At 41.4% G+C, this 19,827-nt stretch overlaps 1 protein-coding gene across 1 annotated transcript in view; it reads right to left on the minus strand.

The window, feature by feature from the left end:
• Window positions 1-13,805, minus strand: part of VEGFC (vascular endothelial growth factor C) — a 72,383-nt gene extending 58,578 nt beyond the window's left edge. Inside the window, exon 1 of the mRNA XM_029933276.1 lies at window positions 13,665-13,805. Coding sequence (XP_029789136.1) covers window positions 13,665-13,805 — 141 coding nt within the window. The remainder of the gene's footprint in view (window positions 1-13,664) is intronic.
• Window positions 13,806-19,827: the final 6,022 nt, after the last annotated feature.

Genomic DNA, 19,827 nt, shown 5'->3' on the forward strand with positions numbered 1-19,827 from the left:
TTTTAAGAACTAAAACAGGATAAGTAATGGGTTGAAGTTTTAAAATCTGGATGCCAGGACAAAGTGAGGTTATGTTTTATAACTTTAGTAACTTTTGATGGACAGATAACCTAGGAGAGATTCTTCACAAAGCCTGCTCTGGACCAAAGTGCATCAGTATGTAGTGGAAATTTAGGAGTTTAAAGTCATTTTGTGGCTCACCTCATCACAGCAAATCACTCACAAGACTTTTGGTAAATACGACATCTAAATCACATGGTGACTTGGTAGTTTCCATACTGATTTTTGGGATTAACCATATTTTTTATAGCTTGATGGTGGTAAGGCTGGTCCTCAAAGATAGTAAGTTCAGGAAAATGTAAGTGAGCCGTATTTTGGGATCTGTGTTTCTCTACTTATTAGCTGCTTAGGGGGCTTTGTCTTCAGAGGCTGTAAAAAGGATTAGGAACATGCCCAAACCATAGATTTCAAATTTGAAACTGTTTTCTCAACACAAAAGAAAAAAAAAACCCTTAACTGTTTACAGTTACATGGATACTGTGATCACAATCAGCCTTCTCTAATAATCGGAATACCCAAATGGCTTACCGAACTTGGCCTCAAGTAATTTTTGGCCATTTTTATGCTTGGCACTATTTAGATTCTTCCAAAGAAAAAGAACTGCTACAGATTATGGAGACATTTTCAAAAGCCAATAGTCCTAAAATGTCTTAAGCCAAAGCAAACTTCTCCTTTGTCCCAAGTTCCGGTAATTTTTTTTTTCCATTCACCTCAAACCATTCTTTCCACACAGTATGACCTCAATTAATACTTGATGATTGAAACGAATGGCAAGCACTCGGCAAATGTCTGTGGTATAAAGCTGTTAATACATTAAAATTAACGAGGTCAATGAGAACTCTCTGAATTTGAGAGAGAAAACAACAAAAAAAGTGAGGAATAAATATTTTGTTTTACATTCTTCATTTATCAGTGACACTGTCCAGTATCTTTTATGTACTGGGTCTTTTGTGTGTGTGCGCTCCCCATGGAGCACATCTAAGTACTCATTAAAAAACTTGTTTTAATGTTTATTGAGACAGAGAGGGTGTGAGTGGGGGAGCGAGAGACAAAGAGAGACTCAGGATCCGAGGCAGACTCTGTGCTGAAAGCAGACAGCCCAATGCGGGGCTTAAACCCATGAACCAAAAGATCATGACTTGAGCTGAAGTCGGGCACTTAACCGATTGAGCCACCTAGGCACCCCAAGTGCTCATTTTTAAAGCTAAAGCTCCATGTTGATGGTTTGTCTTCATGTAAAATTACCATCTTAAATTGGAAAGTTAGAAAACACAGGAAATGTGTTTGTTTCACATAAATCCTTACATTGTAGCATGGAACAGTCTTAATGTAAGAAACGAACAAACAAAAAGGCTATGCTAATTTCAAGCTGATTTAGTTGTTGGAATCATGACTTATTTTATGTAACCACGTGTGTGCCCAGGGCTCTGTCCCCTGGACAGTGAGCACTGATGCAGATTATGTTAGGATGGTCAGCAGGCACATTAAAATGTGAGACATCCAGGCCAGAGTCTACTTTGGGGCTTGATTTATCTGGTACAGTTATCTCTAGTATTGCAGCAAGTGGGAAAATGCCAAATTGCTACTGAATTATGCTGTGCATGTGACGTCTTAGACCTCTAGTTCCTAATTTTAAACTAATAGAGTACACTGTGTCCCATACATCCTAAAACACATTGTGCTGTGAATGATAAAAAAAAAAAAGTGTAATCTTTAGTTGAAAAAGCATTTAATGAGTATTTTAAATTGAACTGTTCGGTGCAACTGTTACTGATTGTGCTATTCATGAAGAAAAACTATTCTGGACTTTTTCCAAGATCTACATAAGGGAAAGGAAAGGGACACAAGGCTGACTATTAGCTTTTTCTTGTCAGTTCCTACATTTAAGAAGAAAAGCCATAAATCATGTAGTTTTAAATTAGTTCTCTTATTTAGTTCTGTGTTGTTTTTCTCTTTCTTCAGATGGTTTAAGTGCATGGCTTAACAGGAGATCCCGAGTGTGGGATCAGACAGACCTTCCTTGGTTCAAATCCTAATTCTTCTAAGTACTTTTGGGTTTACTTTCAAATAATTATTCATAATAATTCTGAGTCCCAATTTTATTGTGTGTAAACGTCTTTCTTAGTAACTATCTTTCGGGTTGTTCTGCAGATTAAAATGCTCTACCTGTTCCACAACTCCATGTCACCGTCTTCCTGCATTTTCTTGGCACTAATTTTTAAGTTGTACTATTCTAAAAACAACTCCATTCTTAATTCTGTTCAGGTTATTCTATGATTGGTGGCGTAGCTCTTGCCTATAATGATGCGAAAGGTCACATACTAAATTTATTCTCCCAAAAATATTTATTTGGCAAGAAGTGGGTCAGGTGCTAGAGAAGGTTCCTAATTTGAGACAGCAACAATGTCAACATCAAAGCAACCACAGTCAGCTAGCCACACAAAGGAGCCCATTTGGGCGTTGGATGAAGGGAAGAGGAAGGATACCGAAGCCAGATATATTCAAGGAGGGACTAGCAACCCAGGGAGATGAGAACAGTAAGAGAGAACTCAAGAAGGAAGTCCAAAGGTGGACATGGGCCAGCGGCAGACACCCTTGGTCAGCATTCCTTCCTAGTCTGATCTACATTGTCTTCTTCCTGGCCCTGGGAAGGCCACTGAATTCAAAGCACACAAGACAGAGCAGACAAGAAGAGCCTGTTTTCAAAGCATTTTCATATTAATAGGATACAAATGCTGAAAATACTTGTGGCAAGAAAATCTGTAATAAACGGTATATGTAGCTATTTGCTATGCCCTGCTTATTTAAGTAAATGCAATGATACCCAATAAAAAGATCACACAGCAGAATCATAAAATAAGAATAAAGGATGAAAAGACTTCTAGGGCAGTAGACCCGAAACAGGATGTAGCATACGCAATTATGTAGTCAGTATATATATTCTATGTTATATAAACATGTATAAATATATAGGGCAATATGACATATAAATAATATACATTTTATAACATAGTTTATGATTGCATATTCATATAAATATAATGTTCCAGGGTTGAGGATGCTTAGTAAGATCTTCCCAGCAGCAATGAATATTATATTTCTCTACTGCTTTATTCATATGAATGACAAGTGTGTGTAGCATTCAATCATATGTACTATTCAGTGGTTTTAAAACATCTACTCTGCGAGCTAAGTAACGGCACCCGTCCAAACTTCACAAAACAGCCACAGTGTAAATGAGGCACAAGTATTGCTACTGACCAATGACTCCGAGTCCCCAGCCCATACTGAGGGCCACACAAACTTATCAGAATTTTGATTTCCAAAAATGCTGGTCACCATCCAGAAAGGAAAAAAAATGGCCACAATTTCAAGAAACCTTTGTCATTCTATTGTATGTTCAGTTATCCTTTCCCAAAGCCATTATCTGACTCAAAGCTGTCATATTAGGGCATTCATATAATTTGAATGTAGTAAAACTTCCACCTTAAGAAAGAAAAATCACTTTATGTTGAAAATGTTTGGTAGTGGGGCGCCTGGGTGGCTGTCGGTTAAGCGTCAGACTTTGGCTCAGGTCATGATCTCGCGGTTCATGGGTTTAGGCCCCACATCAGGCTCTGTGCTGACAGCCAGCTCAGGGCCTGGAGCCTCTGTGTCTCTCTCTCTCTCTGACCCTCCCCTGCTCACACTGTCTCTCTCTGTCTCTCTCAAAAATAAATAAAAAAACATTAAAAAAAAAGAATTTGTTTAAAAAAACAATGTTTGGCAGTGATTCATCAGTCCTGTGAATTCATGGACTCCGTCTGGTCATACTGTCGCTGGTTACAGAACTATTTCCGCGAATGGAGTTGTATAATACCAGTCTCTAGTTTATAAACATACGTAATTTATTGTGGGTGGAATCTGTGACGGGTGAGGTTTTGAGCTAGAATACAGAGAATGCTCAGAACATCTAGCGAATCCTGGCCAGCCTCTACACAATTTAAGCAGAAGGAAATACCCAGTTTTCTTAGAAAGCCCGAAGCGCCCAGGGCAAACATTTCCTTAAGAAATATCAAGGCTCCATTCCCTTTACCACTTAGGGTCCATCTGTGAGGGGCCTACAGATAGAAAGTTCTGTAAGATGTTACCTCTTTCTTTTGGGCCTTAGGATTAATTATGACATCCACAAGAGAGATTTTAGTATGTCAACCCCAATATTTTATTAATACTCACATAAGGATATACAGTTGATGAGAAGGAGGATAATCAAGATACATAAGCTCATTGTATGGGGCGCCTGGGTGGCTCAGTCGGTTGAGTGTCTGACTTCTGCTCAGGTCATGATCTCACATTTTGTGGGTTCGAGACCCACATTGGCCTCTGTGCTAACTGCTAGCTCAGAGCCTGGAGCCTTCAGATTCTGTGTCTCTTTCTCTTTCTGCTCTTTCCCGGTTCACACTCTGTCTCTCAAAAAAAATAATAAATGTAAAAATTAAAAAATAAAAACATGTATTATTGCTTTTCCTATAACAGTACTTTAAGGTAGGTAGTATTAACCTTATTTTACAAATAAGGAAGCTGGGGCTTAGAGAAGTTAAATAACTTGCCAAGGATATGCAGCCAGTAAGCAAGGAAGATTCAAATCTATATTCCTGTGACTTCACAGTCTGTGCTATTTGCACTACATTTCCATATTTCTGTGTAATTCTAGAAATATGTGCATTTTATTTTTAAAAATTTAAACATTTAGTTTTTAGAGACAGAGAGAGACAGAGACAAGCAGCGGAGGGGCAGAGAGAGAGGGAGGCACAGAATTCGAAGCTCCAGGCTCCAAGCTATCTGCACTCATGAACCGAGAGATCAGGACCGGAGCCTAAGTCAGACGCTTCACAGACTAGGGCACCCAGGTGCCCCTAGAAATCTGTGATTTTACAATTTTACGCTCCCCAGTACTAGTGCAGCCTTGATAACTGGGTGCATCTTACCCTTTCTGTCTCCATCCTTCCCGACAGCCAGCTTTTCTCCTAATCCAGTTGGTGAAAGACCTGGAGGCTCTGATAAGTGCCTGTAACAGGGACCAAGGTTTTCAGGACAGACTGCCCTGAGTCAGACAGCACCCGCTGGCCCTTGCAGATTTCTGAGTGTGCCTTTCTGGGGGTGCTATGGGAAGCGTTACCAATCCTCACAGTCTTGCGGTTGCTCGTCCCTGGCGTGAACACCCATGCTTGTACCTTCACTATACCTGTGACTCCAAAGCTCTTGTTAAAGAACATACAAGTTTAGGGGCACTGGGGTGACTCAGTCAGTTCGGCTTCCCACTCTCAGTTTAGGCTCAGGTCATGAGCTCATGGATTTGTGAGTTCGAGCTCCGTGTCGGGCTCTGAGCTGGTAGCATGGAGCGTGCTTGGGATTCTCTCTCTCTCTCTCTCTCTCTCTCTCTCTCTCTCTCTCTCTCTCTCCCTCTCTGCTTCTGTCTCTCTCAAACTTTAAAACACTTAAAAAAGAATATGTATATTTCTGTTAAAAACAGAAGTTCCTGGGTCTGCCTCCTATAGATGCTGATTTATTCTTTGTCACTGGGAACTCACTGCATGGGATTCGGATCTCTGGGCCACTCTACCAGAGCATCTGGTCTGAACCTGCCAGGAGCCGTGGGGTTAGACGGCTTTTCCACTGCCTGCCTATAGGAGTTGCTAGACCAGGCTCCAGGACCTGCCATGTCAGACCATGTCTCAAGTAATGCAGAAAGCATCCTGGCCTAACAGTTTGTGTGGAAAAGTCTGGGTATTTTAGGTGTTTATGAGTTCATGCCAATCCCAAACCATGATGCTGGCTGAAGTCGCACCGCGGCCTGCTTGGGCCCGTTCTGGGCAGGACAGAGCTGGGTGCCGTGCCCAGGGCTTGCACCTCACTGCAGGACAGAAGAGGATGATACACAGGAGGACAACAGGGCCAATAAGAATACTAAGAGGCCACAGAAAGTGCTGTCAAGAGCACCAGAGACACAGAGTGTAGGAAGCACAGATTCGATAGAAAATTTATCTATTTCCACACACTGTGTTCATGTTTGGAGGAGGTTTCCTGTTACTCAGGGGACAGAGGGGGAACCAGTGTGCAAAGGCGAATTTTTGGTTCCTCCTAAAAATAATTTTCGAGGAGCTAGAGCTTTCCCATAACATAAAGGAATGAGGTCAGCACCATACAGAAGCAAAGTGACCTGTGAGGGAGATGGTATGGGAGAGACTTGGCCAGAGACGGTAAAGAAAACACACGGGAAGATGATACTGCAGAGCGTTTTCTGTTTATGAGTCACTGGCGGTCGCTCCTCCTTTATATAAAATGATAAGCAGACTATCTCTTTAGCTCACAAAACTAAGGCCACCACCCCCCACCCCCCAGCTAATGTCGGTGCTAGACCCCTGTTCTGCGCCTGGAGAAAATGCACCCGTGCGAGACCACGGGATGGTGGTCACCCTTCTGGGACTTCCAGACCATAAAATGTAGAGGGAGATGATCTTTGGAACCGAACGCCTGAATGTACATGTGTCTGAAAGATGTGACATTTTACAGAGCATCCAGGAACCTTCCAGAGTTTTGGCGTGCAGTCTTGGTACTCCACACTAAGATGGTATAATTTTTTAAAGGAAAAAAAAAATCCCTTTTTAATGAGCAGCTGGTAGGAGTCTGTGTCTGTTACTTGCTAATAATATACTTTTGGAATTCTCCCTCCTTTCCTTTAAAAAAATTTTTTTAACATTTATTTATCTTTGAGAGACAGAGCATGAGCAGGGGAGAGGCAGAGAGAGAGGGAGACACAGAATATGAAACAGGCTCCAGGCTCTGACCTGTCAGCACAGAGCCCAATGGAGGGCCCGAACCCACGAACCTATGAAATCATGACCTGAGCCAAAGCCGGACACTCGACCTACTTAACCACCCAGGTGCCCCTCCCTTTGTTCCTGATAACATGTAATTCTTAAATATTTTTTTTTTCTCTTGGTGCTTGTGTTTTGTAAAGTTCTTCAAGGTGAGGTATATGTGACCAAAACTGAAGGCTACAGGACTTTTGCTGGTTGATCCTGGGATTTCCAGGAAGTAAGTGTAAAGCAACCAAGAAGTTGGTTATGGTGTGAACACTCACAAAGGCACACAAACATGAAGCCACTATTGAAATTCTGAGCAACCACAAAAATGATCCAAGGTCACCAGGCATCAGTTATTCACATAGAGCCACTAGAGGAAGGCACAAGCCAGATGTTGATAAGCCCTTGTTGGCTTAATCGATTAAGCGGATGCAGGAATCTTACTGCCCGCCTGCTTCAGCACCACGGGACGTGCACCCAAGGGGCTGCGGGCCGGGAGAAAAACCGCATCCTCCGCGCACACCGCGTGCTGAAGGAGCGGTGTGCTCCTGTTCGTGGTTCCGGGTCCTGTGACTGCGCACGAAACTCAACAGCACAGCGTGTAAGCTTTCAAACGGGAAGCGGAGGGAAATGAGATGCACTTAAACACCAATTGGGAGCTGTATACGCTGAGGTTAGGAACTGAGTGTGCTCTTTTAGGGTGCTGTGTTAAAGAAAACTGACTTAAATGATTTATACGTACATGACGATGTCATTCTTTTTTGAATCATTCATAGTAAAAATACAGGCAGGGATAAATTAGATCAAAACAAATCCACTCTTTTTAACAGAAATGTCCAGACCTCCTAGCTCTGTAGCACTAGTAACATCGCCGACAGCAACAGAGAATCACTGGCCCTTCACGCGGACTCTCTCTGACAGCCCAGGACGCAGGCAGATATGAAGGGGTGACGGGCAAAAAGAATCATTCCTACTATTAAAATGGAAATTTCTCCTGAGCCTTTTGGCAGCTCAATAGCCCTACAAAGATGAGCACGTCCTCTAAGGAAAGTTCTTGTGTAAGATGTTCCGTGCACACGTTACGCAAGCAAACAAGGGTGCTGCTCACACACAGCGGGCACAGAAGTGGACGGTGGCCCGCAGAGGGAGGGCAGGCAGAGCAAGGGAGCTTGGGCCTCCCCACCCTGGGCTCGGCCACTTCCCAGCTGGCTGGGGACTTAGCGGCCTCAGCTCCCTCATTTCTAAAATGAGAACTGTCTACCGCACTCTGATGTCATTTTATTTTTTTCTAACTTTTTTTTTTTTACATTTATTTATTATTGAGAGACAGAGGGAAAGCATGAATGGGGTAGGGGCAGAGAAAGAAGGAGACACAGAATCCAAAGCAAGCTCAAGGCTCTGAGCACGCTTTCAGCACAGAGCCTGACATGGGGCGTGAACCCGTGAACCATGAGGTCATGACCTGAGCCAAAGTCAGTCGCTCCAACCAGCTGAGCCACCCAGGTTCCCCTCTGATGTCATTTTAAAGACCGAAGCTACAGTCGGTGGCTTGCAGTCTGTTCAGTGAATGTTCCGCTGCAGTGTATGGACGGAGGGTGGGAAGTAAAGGCGAACAGCTCGCGGGCCCTGATGGCAATGAACTAAATACTGCACAGGAGGAGAAACCGTGACCCTCCCCACCTCCCTCTACCCCTTCCGGACTTTCCTGCTGAACCCCAAGTGACGGGCTGCAGCTGTGCCATCAAGGGCTGACGGATGGCTGTGGCATCTGAAAATCAAACAGCAAACTGTTTATTATTGTTTTGCTTTGAGCTCGTGTTTGGAATGGGCAGGAAAAGGCAGGCGGTGTCAAAAGCTGATCGATAGGCCGCAGGAGGGAAAACCTGCGCACCAGGGCCTCATGCCCAGGGCCCAAGAAGAGAGAAAGCTGCAGCCACACCGTATGGAGCTCATTAGCTGTGCGAGGAGCCCACCGCCCACCTGGAAGCTTGAAGGGTGACCCCTTTCATCAGAGGCCATCGGTCCTTCTCTGTGCCCCGAAGACTCTTTGCTGAGGTTAAGACAGATGCAGAGGGAGGCTTGGAACAATATTTGTGCCCAAGTTTTAGAAAAGCTAGAACAAGAACACAGGTTTATAACACCAGCTGAAGTCGGCGAGGCCAGGTTCAGTATCCGATAGTCCCCTGAAATGTTTTATTCCCACCTAAGTGAAGTATTTTAAAATATTTTTTAGTTTTTTAGAATGTTTCTTTTTATTTTTGAGAGAGAGAGAGAGAGAGAGAGAGAGAGAGAGAGAGAGAGAGAGGCAGAGTGCAAGTGGAAGAGGGGCAGACAGAGAGGAAAACAGAGAATTAGAAACAGGCTCCAGGCTCTGAGCTGTCAGCACAGAGCCCAGCGCAGGGTTCGAACTCACAAATGGTGAGATCATGATCTGAGCCGAAGTTGGACCCTTAACCAGCTTAACCTGCCCCTAAAATACTTCTAGTAGAGTAAGGGACAGAAAATGCATCTTAAAGCATATGACAGAAAAATAACAGTGGCATGTTCTCAGTAATAATCGTGACTTAACAGACTTATGACCTGTTGACTGGATATAGTATTGGTGCTTATTGATTCAGAAACACTAAAAAATCTATAAATGGACCAGAATTATGTGGCTTCATTCGTATATTTTGAATTTATGATTTCTGAGATTAACTCTCTTGCACCAGGTAAGAATGCATATACTATTTTAAAGTCTAGAAAGTACTTCTACGTGGATTGTTTAAACTGTTCTTTCAATAAACTCCAAAGGATCAAGAGTGTTTTTACCCTTGCTACGTTCCAGAGGGCAAACTTAAAGCTAAGAAAAATGAAATGTTAGCTGAAATGAAATAGAGAATAATTAGGCAGAACTACAAACCAGTTCTGTTTTTTTCAAATTCCAAAATCTGTTCAGTGTTCAAAACAGTATTCGCTAATCTGTCCACCTACGTGTATGAAAATGGTTATGATTTAGAAAATACAGGTCAACCTTTTTTTTTTTTTGAGGTGACCTTACATCTCTGTGTTTGATTAGGTAGCATATTAGTTTCCTATTGCTGCCGGAGCAAATTGCCACAATGCACCTGCATTATTTTACAGTTTTGGAGAGAGCAAGTGCAAAGTGGTTCTCACAAGTGCTGTGGTTATTTTTAAGGGGCTCTAAAAGGGAATTCACTTTCTGGCCTTTTCCAGCTTCTAGAAGCTTCCCCTATTCCTTGGCTCATGTCCTCATTCCATCTTCAAAGCCCGGAATGGCCAAGAGAGTCTTTTTCACACCACATTACTCTGAACCTGACTCTCCTGCCTCCTTCTCTCACTTATAAGGACTATTGGGGTTACATAAGACCTCCTAAAATAATCCAGGATCATAATCTTCCCAAACTTCCTTAACTTCATCCAATCTGAAAATCCCCTCTGCCGTGGAAAGTAAAATTCCAGGGATTAGGATATAGGCATCTTTGGAAGGCATTATTCTGCCTACCACAGGTAGGTCTGAGTTATCCAAACACTAAGTAGTTATACCAATGTGGTTGGAGGCGTTTTAACACCTAGAGAAACACTGATAAATTTGTCAGAGTTATCTATTGAGAACTTATCCTAAAGAGGATGGCTATATATCCTGTAAGGATGTAGCTTTCTGAAATATACCAACAATTCCTAAAATTCAGACTGTCACATGGTTCATGTCAGTATATACATTCAGACAGAAACCAATTTACGTAGAGTGTTATCTGCATATTCTATCGCTGCAACTGCATCTAAGTAATTCCTATATTCTCGTTTTCATTCAGCTACTTTTCTTCATTTGGCCCCAATTCATCCAGATATGTATAAGCACAAGAAACCACCATGTGCACATGGGTTGTTTAGAAGACCTTGTCAATACCTTGTGTGAATGTCCGTGTCCTCACTGTTTCAGTCAATACCAGCACCCCGGCGGCCTTGCTCCATGGCTGGGATAGCTCTGAGCTGCACGTTCTGTACCGATTCCCAGACTAACCCTTGGCATTGAACTCCAGCTACTCATGGCAATAGTTGGCTTGATAAGGTACTGGGTCCTCCCCCATCCAGTCTCAGCTCAACACTTCCTTGTAAGTGCACCCTTGCAACTTCTCCCAAATAAACTCCTTGCCTCAAAATCCCCATCTCAAAGTCCACTTCTAGGAAAACCCAAACTAATGACCCTATTGGTATACATGTAGTCACAGAACCCTGAATTCCCAGTCCACGAGTTTGTATCTCTAACGTGAATGTATCACTGCATTATTCTAAGGCCAGTCGGGTATATTTAGTCGGGCAATTCAAGTAAACAGATGTATTATGTGTCCAGATAATTTATGCATGATTTGTTATATAAAGACTATATTCGTCTGCCAAAGATTATTTTGTAGATACGTTCTTTGATATTCTAACTTAATAATTTGGCACAAGGGACTGAAGAATCCAGGTAAAGTTCTAATGCCTGACAGAGGTGAGTTCAAATTCTGACTCTCCCACTCAACATATTAGATGGCTGTGGGCAAGGTAGTTCACCTCTCAAATCTCTGATTCTGAAAAATGTTAAATAACAATAACAGCATTACACTTAGAATGCTGTCCTCAGAGTTAATGTGAGATTACATTTTCTTATTTAATAAAATGTACTAAACACTTATAAATATTCTTTGAATGCCAGACATTATTCTAGGTTCTGGGCATTTGACTGTGAACAAAACAGTCCAAGCCCTTAGAATTTCTGCCGGAGGGATAGAATCAATTAAGAAATAAAGCAATAAATCGAAGAGAACATGAAGAATTACACTGAAGCTGAAACCAGGACAACAACAGAGCCAGCCTTGCTCCTCTAGGGAAGAACATTCCAGGCTCTATGGAAAGAATGTGTTTACATGGTAGCAAAAAATGCGGGGATGTAGTCTTCTGTGAAGAGGCGCCGTGTGGCACAGTGCAGTGGGCGTGAGGTTAAAGAGGCAGTCAGGGCCAGGTCTCACAGTGTCTAGCTGGCAGTGTGGGTTTTAGTCTAGATGTGATGCGGGAAGCCATTGGTGGGCTGAGATTTTGGAATGATATCATCTCATTCACAACATGAAGAACACTTCGGCTGTCATGGGCAGATTAGATTCAAAGAGGGTAAAAGGCGGAAATCAGACAATTAGGTTCTGTTACAATCTTCTAAGCAGGGGATAATGACAGCGTATGTTAGCAGGATAGAGGCTGAAATACAGTGAAATAAATGGATTTGGGATTGATTATAGAGAAAGAGAAGCCTTGAGTTGCTGATAGATTGCTGGAGGCTTAGAAAATGAGGTAAAAAAAAAAATCTTGGATATTTCCCAGATTCATTATATATACAGGACACAGAAGAGGCCTTGCTGAATGCCTAGAACATATTAAGCACTCAGTAAATGATAGCTACATGATAAAGCTTAATGGAAAGTGAATTTAAATGCAGACCAATAAAATGAGTAATACAAACGGAGATAGTATGTTAACAGGCAGTGAAAATATGTATATGGCTAGAACAATTATTCATTAACACTGTGTATATTTTTTTCTGAGCACCATTTATAATCCAACATACAGAACTAGATATTGAACGTTAAGGGTTGTAAAGGGACATACATATGGAACCAGTCTTGATGTTACTATATATTAAATATCAAATGAACGGAATAGGTAATGATGGGCCACACAGGAGTTCAGAAGACAGAGGATCCCGGGATCTGTGACGTAAACTCAGAATTTCAGTACAGAAATTACATGACCTACCTCTAAGCCATGCAATACCACGCACAGGGAAACTGAACTGTAATAGACAGGCTGATCTGTTAGAGACTACTTCAAACAAACAACACTAGGGCGTAAGACCCGCGGTGCTACCACAGTTAAATCGCAGATAATTACATGCTCATGTAAATTCTAAGGCATCATGCATTACGAAGACCAAAAGACTTAAAGGAACATCAAGTAAACCAAAATGTTCTCTTTTTAATTAAGCTCTTTATTAACATTTCTTATGATTAGTCATCTTTTGAGTTCAGTTTTTGAATTCTCTTTTCTACTTGAACATACAGTCTGTCAGCTCTCTTCAGTTTTCAATTCTTTTTCCATACAGAGTATTCTCGTATAATTAGTCCAGTGTTTAAAGAGCAACTCTTTAATCTTGAAAATTAACCTTGTTATAGATTATAATTTTCAGAAATATTAATTTATTATATTCAATATATTGCCTTGTCCTAAATTTCCATAGAAGTGATTTTCTGCGTTTCATGAAATTTTGTATCTTAGGTCTTAGTACTATCTTGTGTAAATTTCTCACTCATTCATTCAATAACACACATTGATCGACCATTCAATTATGTGCAAAATTCTTTGTTTTTAACCTATAGAAGGGAAGAAGATGACTTGGGCATGGTCCTGTTAGAGGGAGAAATGAAAAATATTCCCAAATGGTAGTCATTAGTAAATGGGAGGGAAGACTGGTTACCAGCAGCAAATAAACCCCGTTAGATCTGAGGCCTCAGTTTTAGAGGCTAAACTTATTCCAGAAGCTTCTGCCTTTCTCACCAAGGTTTGTTCCTCATCATCCTGAGGGGCCACACTTCAGTGACCATGCTGATCTGTATACTGAAGGACTATCCTGAAGTTAAATATACTTCCCAGTAGTGACTTCGTATTGAGAGGAACAAGCACCAAGCATCAATCGCACCAGACACTGTGGAGGGCTAGCACACGCACATCCTTTTGGTCTCGGCAGCTGGTGCTAGAAAACCTCCTTCCTGTTCGCTGAAGTTGAACTAGATGGTTCTCTATCCGGATCCACGCCAGGGAGGATGTCAGGTCCATCAGCAGGTAGCTTCTCCAGTGGACCCCAACCATTCTGGATCCTCTGCTTTTTCTTGCTTTTGTAACTTGTCCCCAGAAAATGAGCTCTTCCTTAAGCCCTGGTTAGTAGTACCGCTTATGTCTTGTATCCAAAGTCTGAGGCCTCTCCATGATGTCCACCGCAGGCCCCATATTGCGTTCAAGTACCAGACTCTGTTCCCAAGCTGCTGATCTCTCGTCTCCTGAGATGCTCAGGCTCAAACCCTCTTCTGCACACACATTATCACATGGCCATTCCTAGAACAGACCCCTGATTTCTTCCACGCGTTTAGTCTTGACCAGCATTTGCTGGCCGCTACCCCAGCCTTCCTGAGCTCATGCCACTGCAGCCACGTCCAGGGACAGCACAGTCAGGACCACTTACCTTCTAGGCCACTGCTGATTGAGCTACATTCTAAGTGCGCTGGGAGAGTTTCCTATTAAAAGAACCAGGAGACTTTCTGAAAGGCCAAGAAACTCTCTCTAGAAGGATAATTATGTCATTAAAAGTATCTGCCTTCCTAAAAGAGAACCAGTAAAGTCTGAAAAAATTTACAAGTACAAAGGAAGCTAAAATAACATCTGACCAAAGTAGAAACTCAGTAACTGTACTACCTACTAAAATTGAAAATTGTCAGGATAAAACTTTCTTAATTCATATTTAGAAATTAAATGTATAGGCTTCCCTTTGAGAAGACTTCTTAGATCTGGCATTTCTGGGGATGAGCAAATTCATTTAGGAGAGTGGAGGGCAAAGATACTTGTGTATTTATCCTACAGAAAAATGAAAACAGCTAACAGCTAGGAGGACAAAAAGCAAATTAAAAATGAAGTAATGTTGTCATTAAAATCATATTCTTGTGAAACAGAATATAAAAAAGAGATTATTATATTTCAAAATTATGCTATGAAACAATATTTTAAGCATGGTTTTATTTTTTCCAAATATAGCTTGGAAAAATATAGAGCAAAACATGGTCAGCACTGATAGTAACGACACAGATTGTCCTTTTAATATAGTTCTGATTTTTAAAAATTACCCATCAAGATTTAATATATAAACAAGCAATTTTTAAAAAGGCTATTTTTTTCTATATGTTTACTTATTTTTGAGAGAGAGGAAGAGCAAATATAAGCTGATGAGGGGCAGAGAGAGAGGGTCAGAGGAACTGAAGTGGACTCCAGTCTCCAAACAGATAGTAGTGAGCCTGACCTGGGGCTTGAACTCATGGACTGTGAGATCATGACCTAAGCCAAAGTCAGATGTTCAATGGACTGAGCCACCCAGGTGTCCCCCCAAAAGGCTATTTTTAATTGGCTTTTATACATATGTTTCGACTAGGTTACTAAATAACAGTCTTTCCTTTTATAGCAATCTCTAAAGAATACAAAATAATTCTTCAAGCAAAGCTATCTTTCAGTGGTTGGGGGGGTTAATCAGACTCAATTAAGACCAGCCACAGAGTCTTCAGATGTCTACATGTTCCTAATACATATATACTGCTGACTGATGACTCTTCAGGGTTGCAGGTAAGCAGGAAATGCAACAAGAATTCTACCCTGTAACAAGCCTTCAGTGTTTCTTTTTCCTACCCGACATTCCCCCTCAGCAGTCTACTCCAGAATTTTCTGCATACAACCTCAAGTTCTCCATGAAACACGGAATGAAAGAATCATTTTCTCTGGCCAATTTTTTCCCATGCATAGGGTTTGAAAAGGTCCTGTTTATTCCCCCAGAAATATGCCATTCATTAATAATCTACTGATTCCCAAACAAAGAATTATTTTTTAAAGAACTGAACAAACACTACATTGAGGCGGTTCCAGATGGCCTCAATCTCTGTTAGGATGTTGTCTAAGCTTATTACTACTCATCATATCATCAATCGTTGTTTTGCTCCTGGTAAAATCACTCAAAGTCGGCACAAAGAAGTTTGGCGTGCTGTGTGTCTGGCCCAGTGAGCAAGGCTAGGCCTCCCAGGAATTTAAAATGGTCTGTTTCCTGATGTAAAAAAGTTCTGTGTTTTCCTGCTACTGATCTAGCAAAAGCAAGTGACAGTTTTTGAAAAATAAAAATTAGTGCATGACCACAGTGTTTTTACGCAAGTGTCCTAAAATTGCTATGAAATCAAATAGCACAGTTGAGAAACAAATACATTTATTTCCTCTTGCTGTACATTTTCCCTCAAATATCAGCGAACATCCTAATATGAGTATGTTTAACAGAGTACCCGTGAATATAAAAACAGCTGATCTCATTTGTAGTGACTAGAGACACATGTGAGTTTTCTGAGTGAACAAACACATAGTTTTTAAAAGTGATCCCTAAAACAAAAACAAAACTATGCCACAGAGTTGCTAAGATTACAGGAATTTATAATGGGGAGCACTGCATCCAGGACAACAATGAATTGATATTAACTCTGGTTTTCCTTGCATATGATACACATGCCCGTATGACGCTAGAAAAAGAAACATATACTTAGCACTTGGGCTGATTATATCTCATGGTACACACAAATAATTCAGAGGGAAGTGCTTGCAGGCTCATCCAACACAGATGGAAGGATAAAAAGGGCAGAAATAAAGGCATGGAGTATAAATGGGGTGAAAGAAAGTACTAGAATGCAGAGTTGGAAGCCATCATCAGCCTGAGAAGAAAATGCGGGCAGAGAGACAATGATAAGAAAGGGATAGTGTGTAAAAGACCAGCTGTCTCTACCTGTGTATTAGTTTTATTTAGAATAATCAATTTATTCAGTATGGCCAACCAATTTCCCATGGCTTTGTACCAGCTAAGTGTAGGAAGGAAGTGAAAATCGCCCATCTGACCCTGTACCTGTGACTAAAGATGCCCATGGCTGAGCAGCTGGCAGCACTGAGAACTCGTATCAGAAGCAGACACAGAACACAAGTCCTTAAAATCACCAAGTCATAAGGACAATCCTAGAATCTCTTATAAAAATGAATTAGTTTCTTCTAACCATTTGGTAGAGGAGACTCTTTATAAAAAGATGTCTATCGACCGGCCGACCTACCAACCTACCAACCTACCTACAAACATACATATAAGTGTGCATGTGTGTGTGCATCTCCAAATACACTGAAAGTCTAGTAAGAAAGTGCAGATTCCTAGGAAGCCAAAAATGAAGTGAAAGAGAGAAATCATAGATGAAGGAAGCACTCAAGTCATATTCACTGTGGAATAAGGAACAGGTGCTTTAGTGGGTGAACTTGGGCTTTGAGGTTGATCGTGTCAGCGACGACAGAGCCCAGAGCTCTCCTGGGGTCTGAAGTAATGGAACATCCCTGTGTTGAGCTAGAACATCCGGAGTCTACAGTTTCCTCTCAATACAGGGGCCAACGAGAAAAAAGCTCACGTCCGCAGGAGACAGTAGAAGTCTCCACCTCAACTCTTCTCCTGGGCGAAAGAGGGGAAGAAATCTCTTCCTTGTGAGATGATCATAAAAGAGCTCTCACCTTGGTCTACGTTTGGAAATAACCCACCCGTGCAGTTCAAGCAGCCTTTTATCGAAACTACCTTTGAAAGTGGTCTCTATTTATGGGGTCCGCAGGTGCCTAACACAGCAGACATAAACTTGCTCTACAGAAATTCATCCTCAATCTACCTAGATATAGTTCCAAAAAAAGAAAAGAAACCCAAAATGAAAAACCAGAAAACATATTTCTATTCATAGGAAAATACATATTTGGGGGATATTTTTACAATAGAATCTAGCTATAATGAAAAATGAGGGAGGATCAAGGAACTAGAGCTACAAAATGTTAACATGGAGGAATTACAGACTCAATGTCAAGGGAGCAAAAATCTTATGAAAAAGCTCTAATTTTCTTATTAAAGATGGTAAAACTGAGCTCTCAGTAGGTAAGTATTTCATACACAGTAAGTGGAATTCAAATCAGAAACCTATCCAAAGCTTTGCTCTCTTAGTCACTGAGCCATCCTAACCAGATAATTGTTAAGATGGCTTACTTAGTGAAGGCCACTTCTCACCACGATGGGTGCAGCTTGTGACAAAACAGTGCTTCTGCTCAGGACTAGAACATAGGAGATAAACGTTAAGTCTGTGCACACCTATGTGAATATCTAAATGCAGAGGCAGCCAAGGCTACAGGTGCCAAGATGTTGAGAGGAAAAACTCAGAAACGTGGGCTGACAGTTTGTGCACTACCCTTGGATATATACGCCAGTCCTCACATGGGGAAGAGGCTGAGCATCTAGGCAAAAAGAAAAGAGGTTAAAAAGGGGGACTTCTGGCAATTGACCGGGTTAAAAAGATGCAACACTGAAGTTTGGGACTGCAGGGAAAGTCAGGCTTTGAGGGGCTCAGATCCTGAGAGAAGGTAAGGTAAGAGAAGCAATCTGACCTTTCCCATTTTCCTTTTGAGGCACTGGCTAAGATTTTCAAACTGTCCAGGGCAAGAGGCAAAGTAGCCAAGCAAAAGCATGAAAAGTATGGGGTGTTTCCAGCAGTATCACAGAGCTGAGGGAACTGCAATTGGAGTCTGGGTCCCACCAAAGAGCAATGATCACTCTCAGATCTATCTCCCGATTGATAACCCCCTGGAGCATGGGGTAACCCACAGCAGTCTGATGCACCCCTGGACTGCAGACAAGCCTCCAGGCACATCACCTTCTGACTGAATTGGGGTGACCTGTCCCCATCTTAGCTGACTACCAAAGGTCAAAGTAAACCCTCTCTGAACGAACAAGCCTAATTGGATTATAATTCTTCATATACAATGCCAGGCACTTAATCAAAAATGTTCAACCATACTGACAAATTAGACGAAGAAAACAAAAACAGAGAAGAAGTAGGCAATAAAAATAAAACCACAGATAAATCAGGTATTGAGACAGGTACTGTGTTATGCTGTGACTAGTATGGATAAGAAAACAGAAGGCAAGATGGAGAATGTCACCAGGGAAACTGAATTTATTAATGAAAAAACAGCGATTTGAGGGCTGTATAACACAGTAACTGAAAACACAGGGATCTTAGTAGATTGGATTAATAGTATCAGGGCAAAGAGGGAATTAGTGAACTTGAAGATAGGTCAGTAGGAAACACCCTCAAGAAACAAGAAGAAAAGCATAACAGATACAAGTGATCCAGAAATACAGGAGACAGTGAGGTCCAGCATACATTCAACTGGAAAATGGAGACCTCAGGGCAGAAGAAATATTTGAAGAAGTGATTTAGAGTTTTCCAAAATAATTTTAAAAAATCAAGCTATAGATTGAAAAATTGCTATGAACTCCAAACATATTAAATACAAAGGGAGCTAGACCAAAACGTGTAACAAAACTACTGAAATCCAAAACCAGAAAACCTGAAAAGCCAACAAGGAAACTCATTTCTTGTTCAAAGGCGTAGTGATGTTGGCAGTGGGAACAATGAAATCAGAACCAGACTTGGGGAGAAAAATGTTTAAAATCGGACTAGGAGTGCCTGAGCGGCTCAGCTGGGTAAGCGTCAGACTCTTTATATCAGCTTCAGTCATGGTACCGCAGTCGTGAGATCAAGGCCCACACTGAGCTCCATGCTGGGCACAGAGCCTGCTTGGGATTCTCTCTCCCCCTCTCTCTGATCCTCTCCTGCTCTCCATTGAAATAAATAAATATTAAAAAATAAAATAGGGAAAGAAACAATGCCAGTGTAGAATACTATACCCAGAAAAGTTAGGCAATGAAATGCAAAGGCAAATGCCCTTTGCAATGGCATCAGAAGGGTCAAACACCTGGGTACCAATAAGGAAATCGTGCAAGACCTCTACACAAGAAGAAAAAAAAGTTTTTGTATAACTGAAAGAAATTTTAGAAGACCCCAATAGAAGGCTCAATATTGCTATATATGCCAACTTTCCTTAAATCATCTTTAGATTCAATGCAATCTCAGCATACCTAGCCAAGACAACGTTTAAGAAGAACAAACTGGAAGTATTTATGCCATGTATCGAGTCTTTCTATGAAACCACAAAATTTAGGACAACATAACACTAACACAAGACAATT

This window comes from Suricata suricatta, chromosome 1, assembly GCF_006229205.1.
Source record: "Suricata suricatta isolate VVHF042 chromosome 1, meerkat_22Aug2017_6uvM2_HiC, whole genome shotgun sequence".
Lineage (NCBI taxonomy): Eukaryota > Metazoa > Chordata > Mammalia > Carnivora > Herpestidae > Suricata > Suricata suricatta.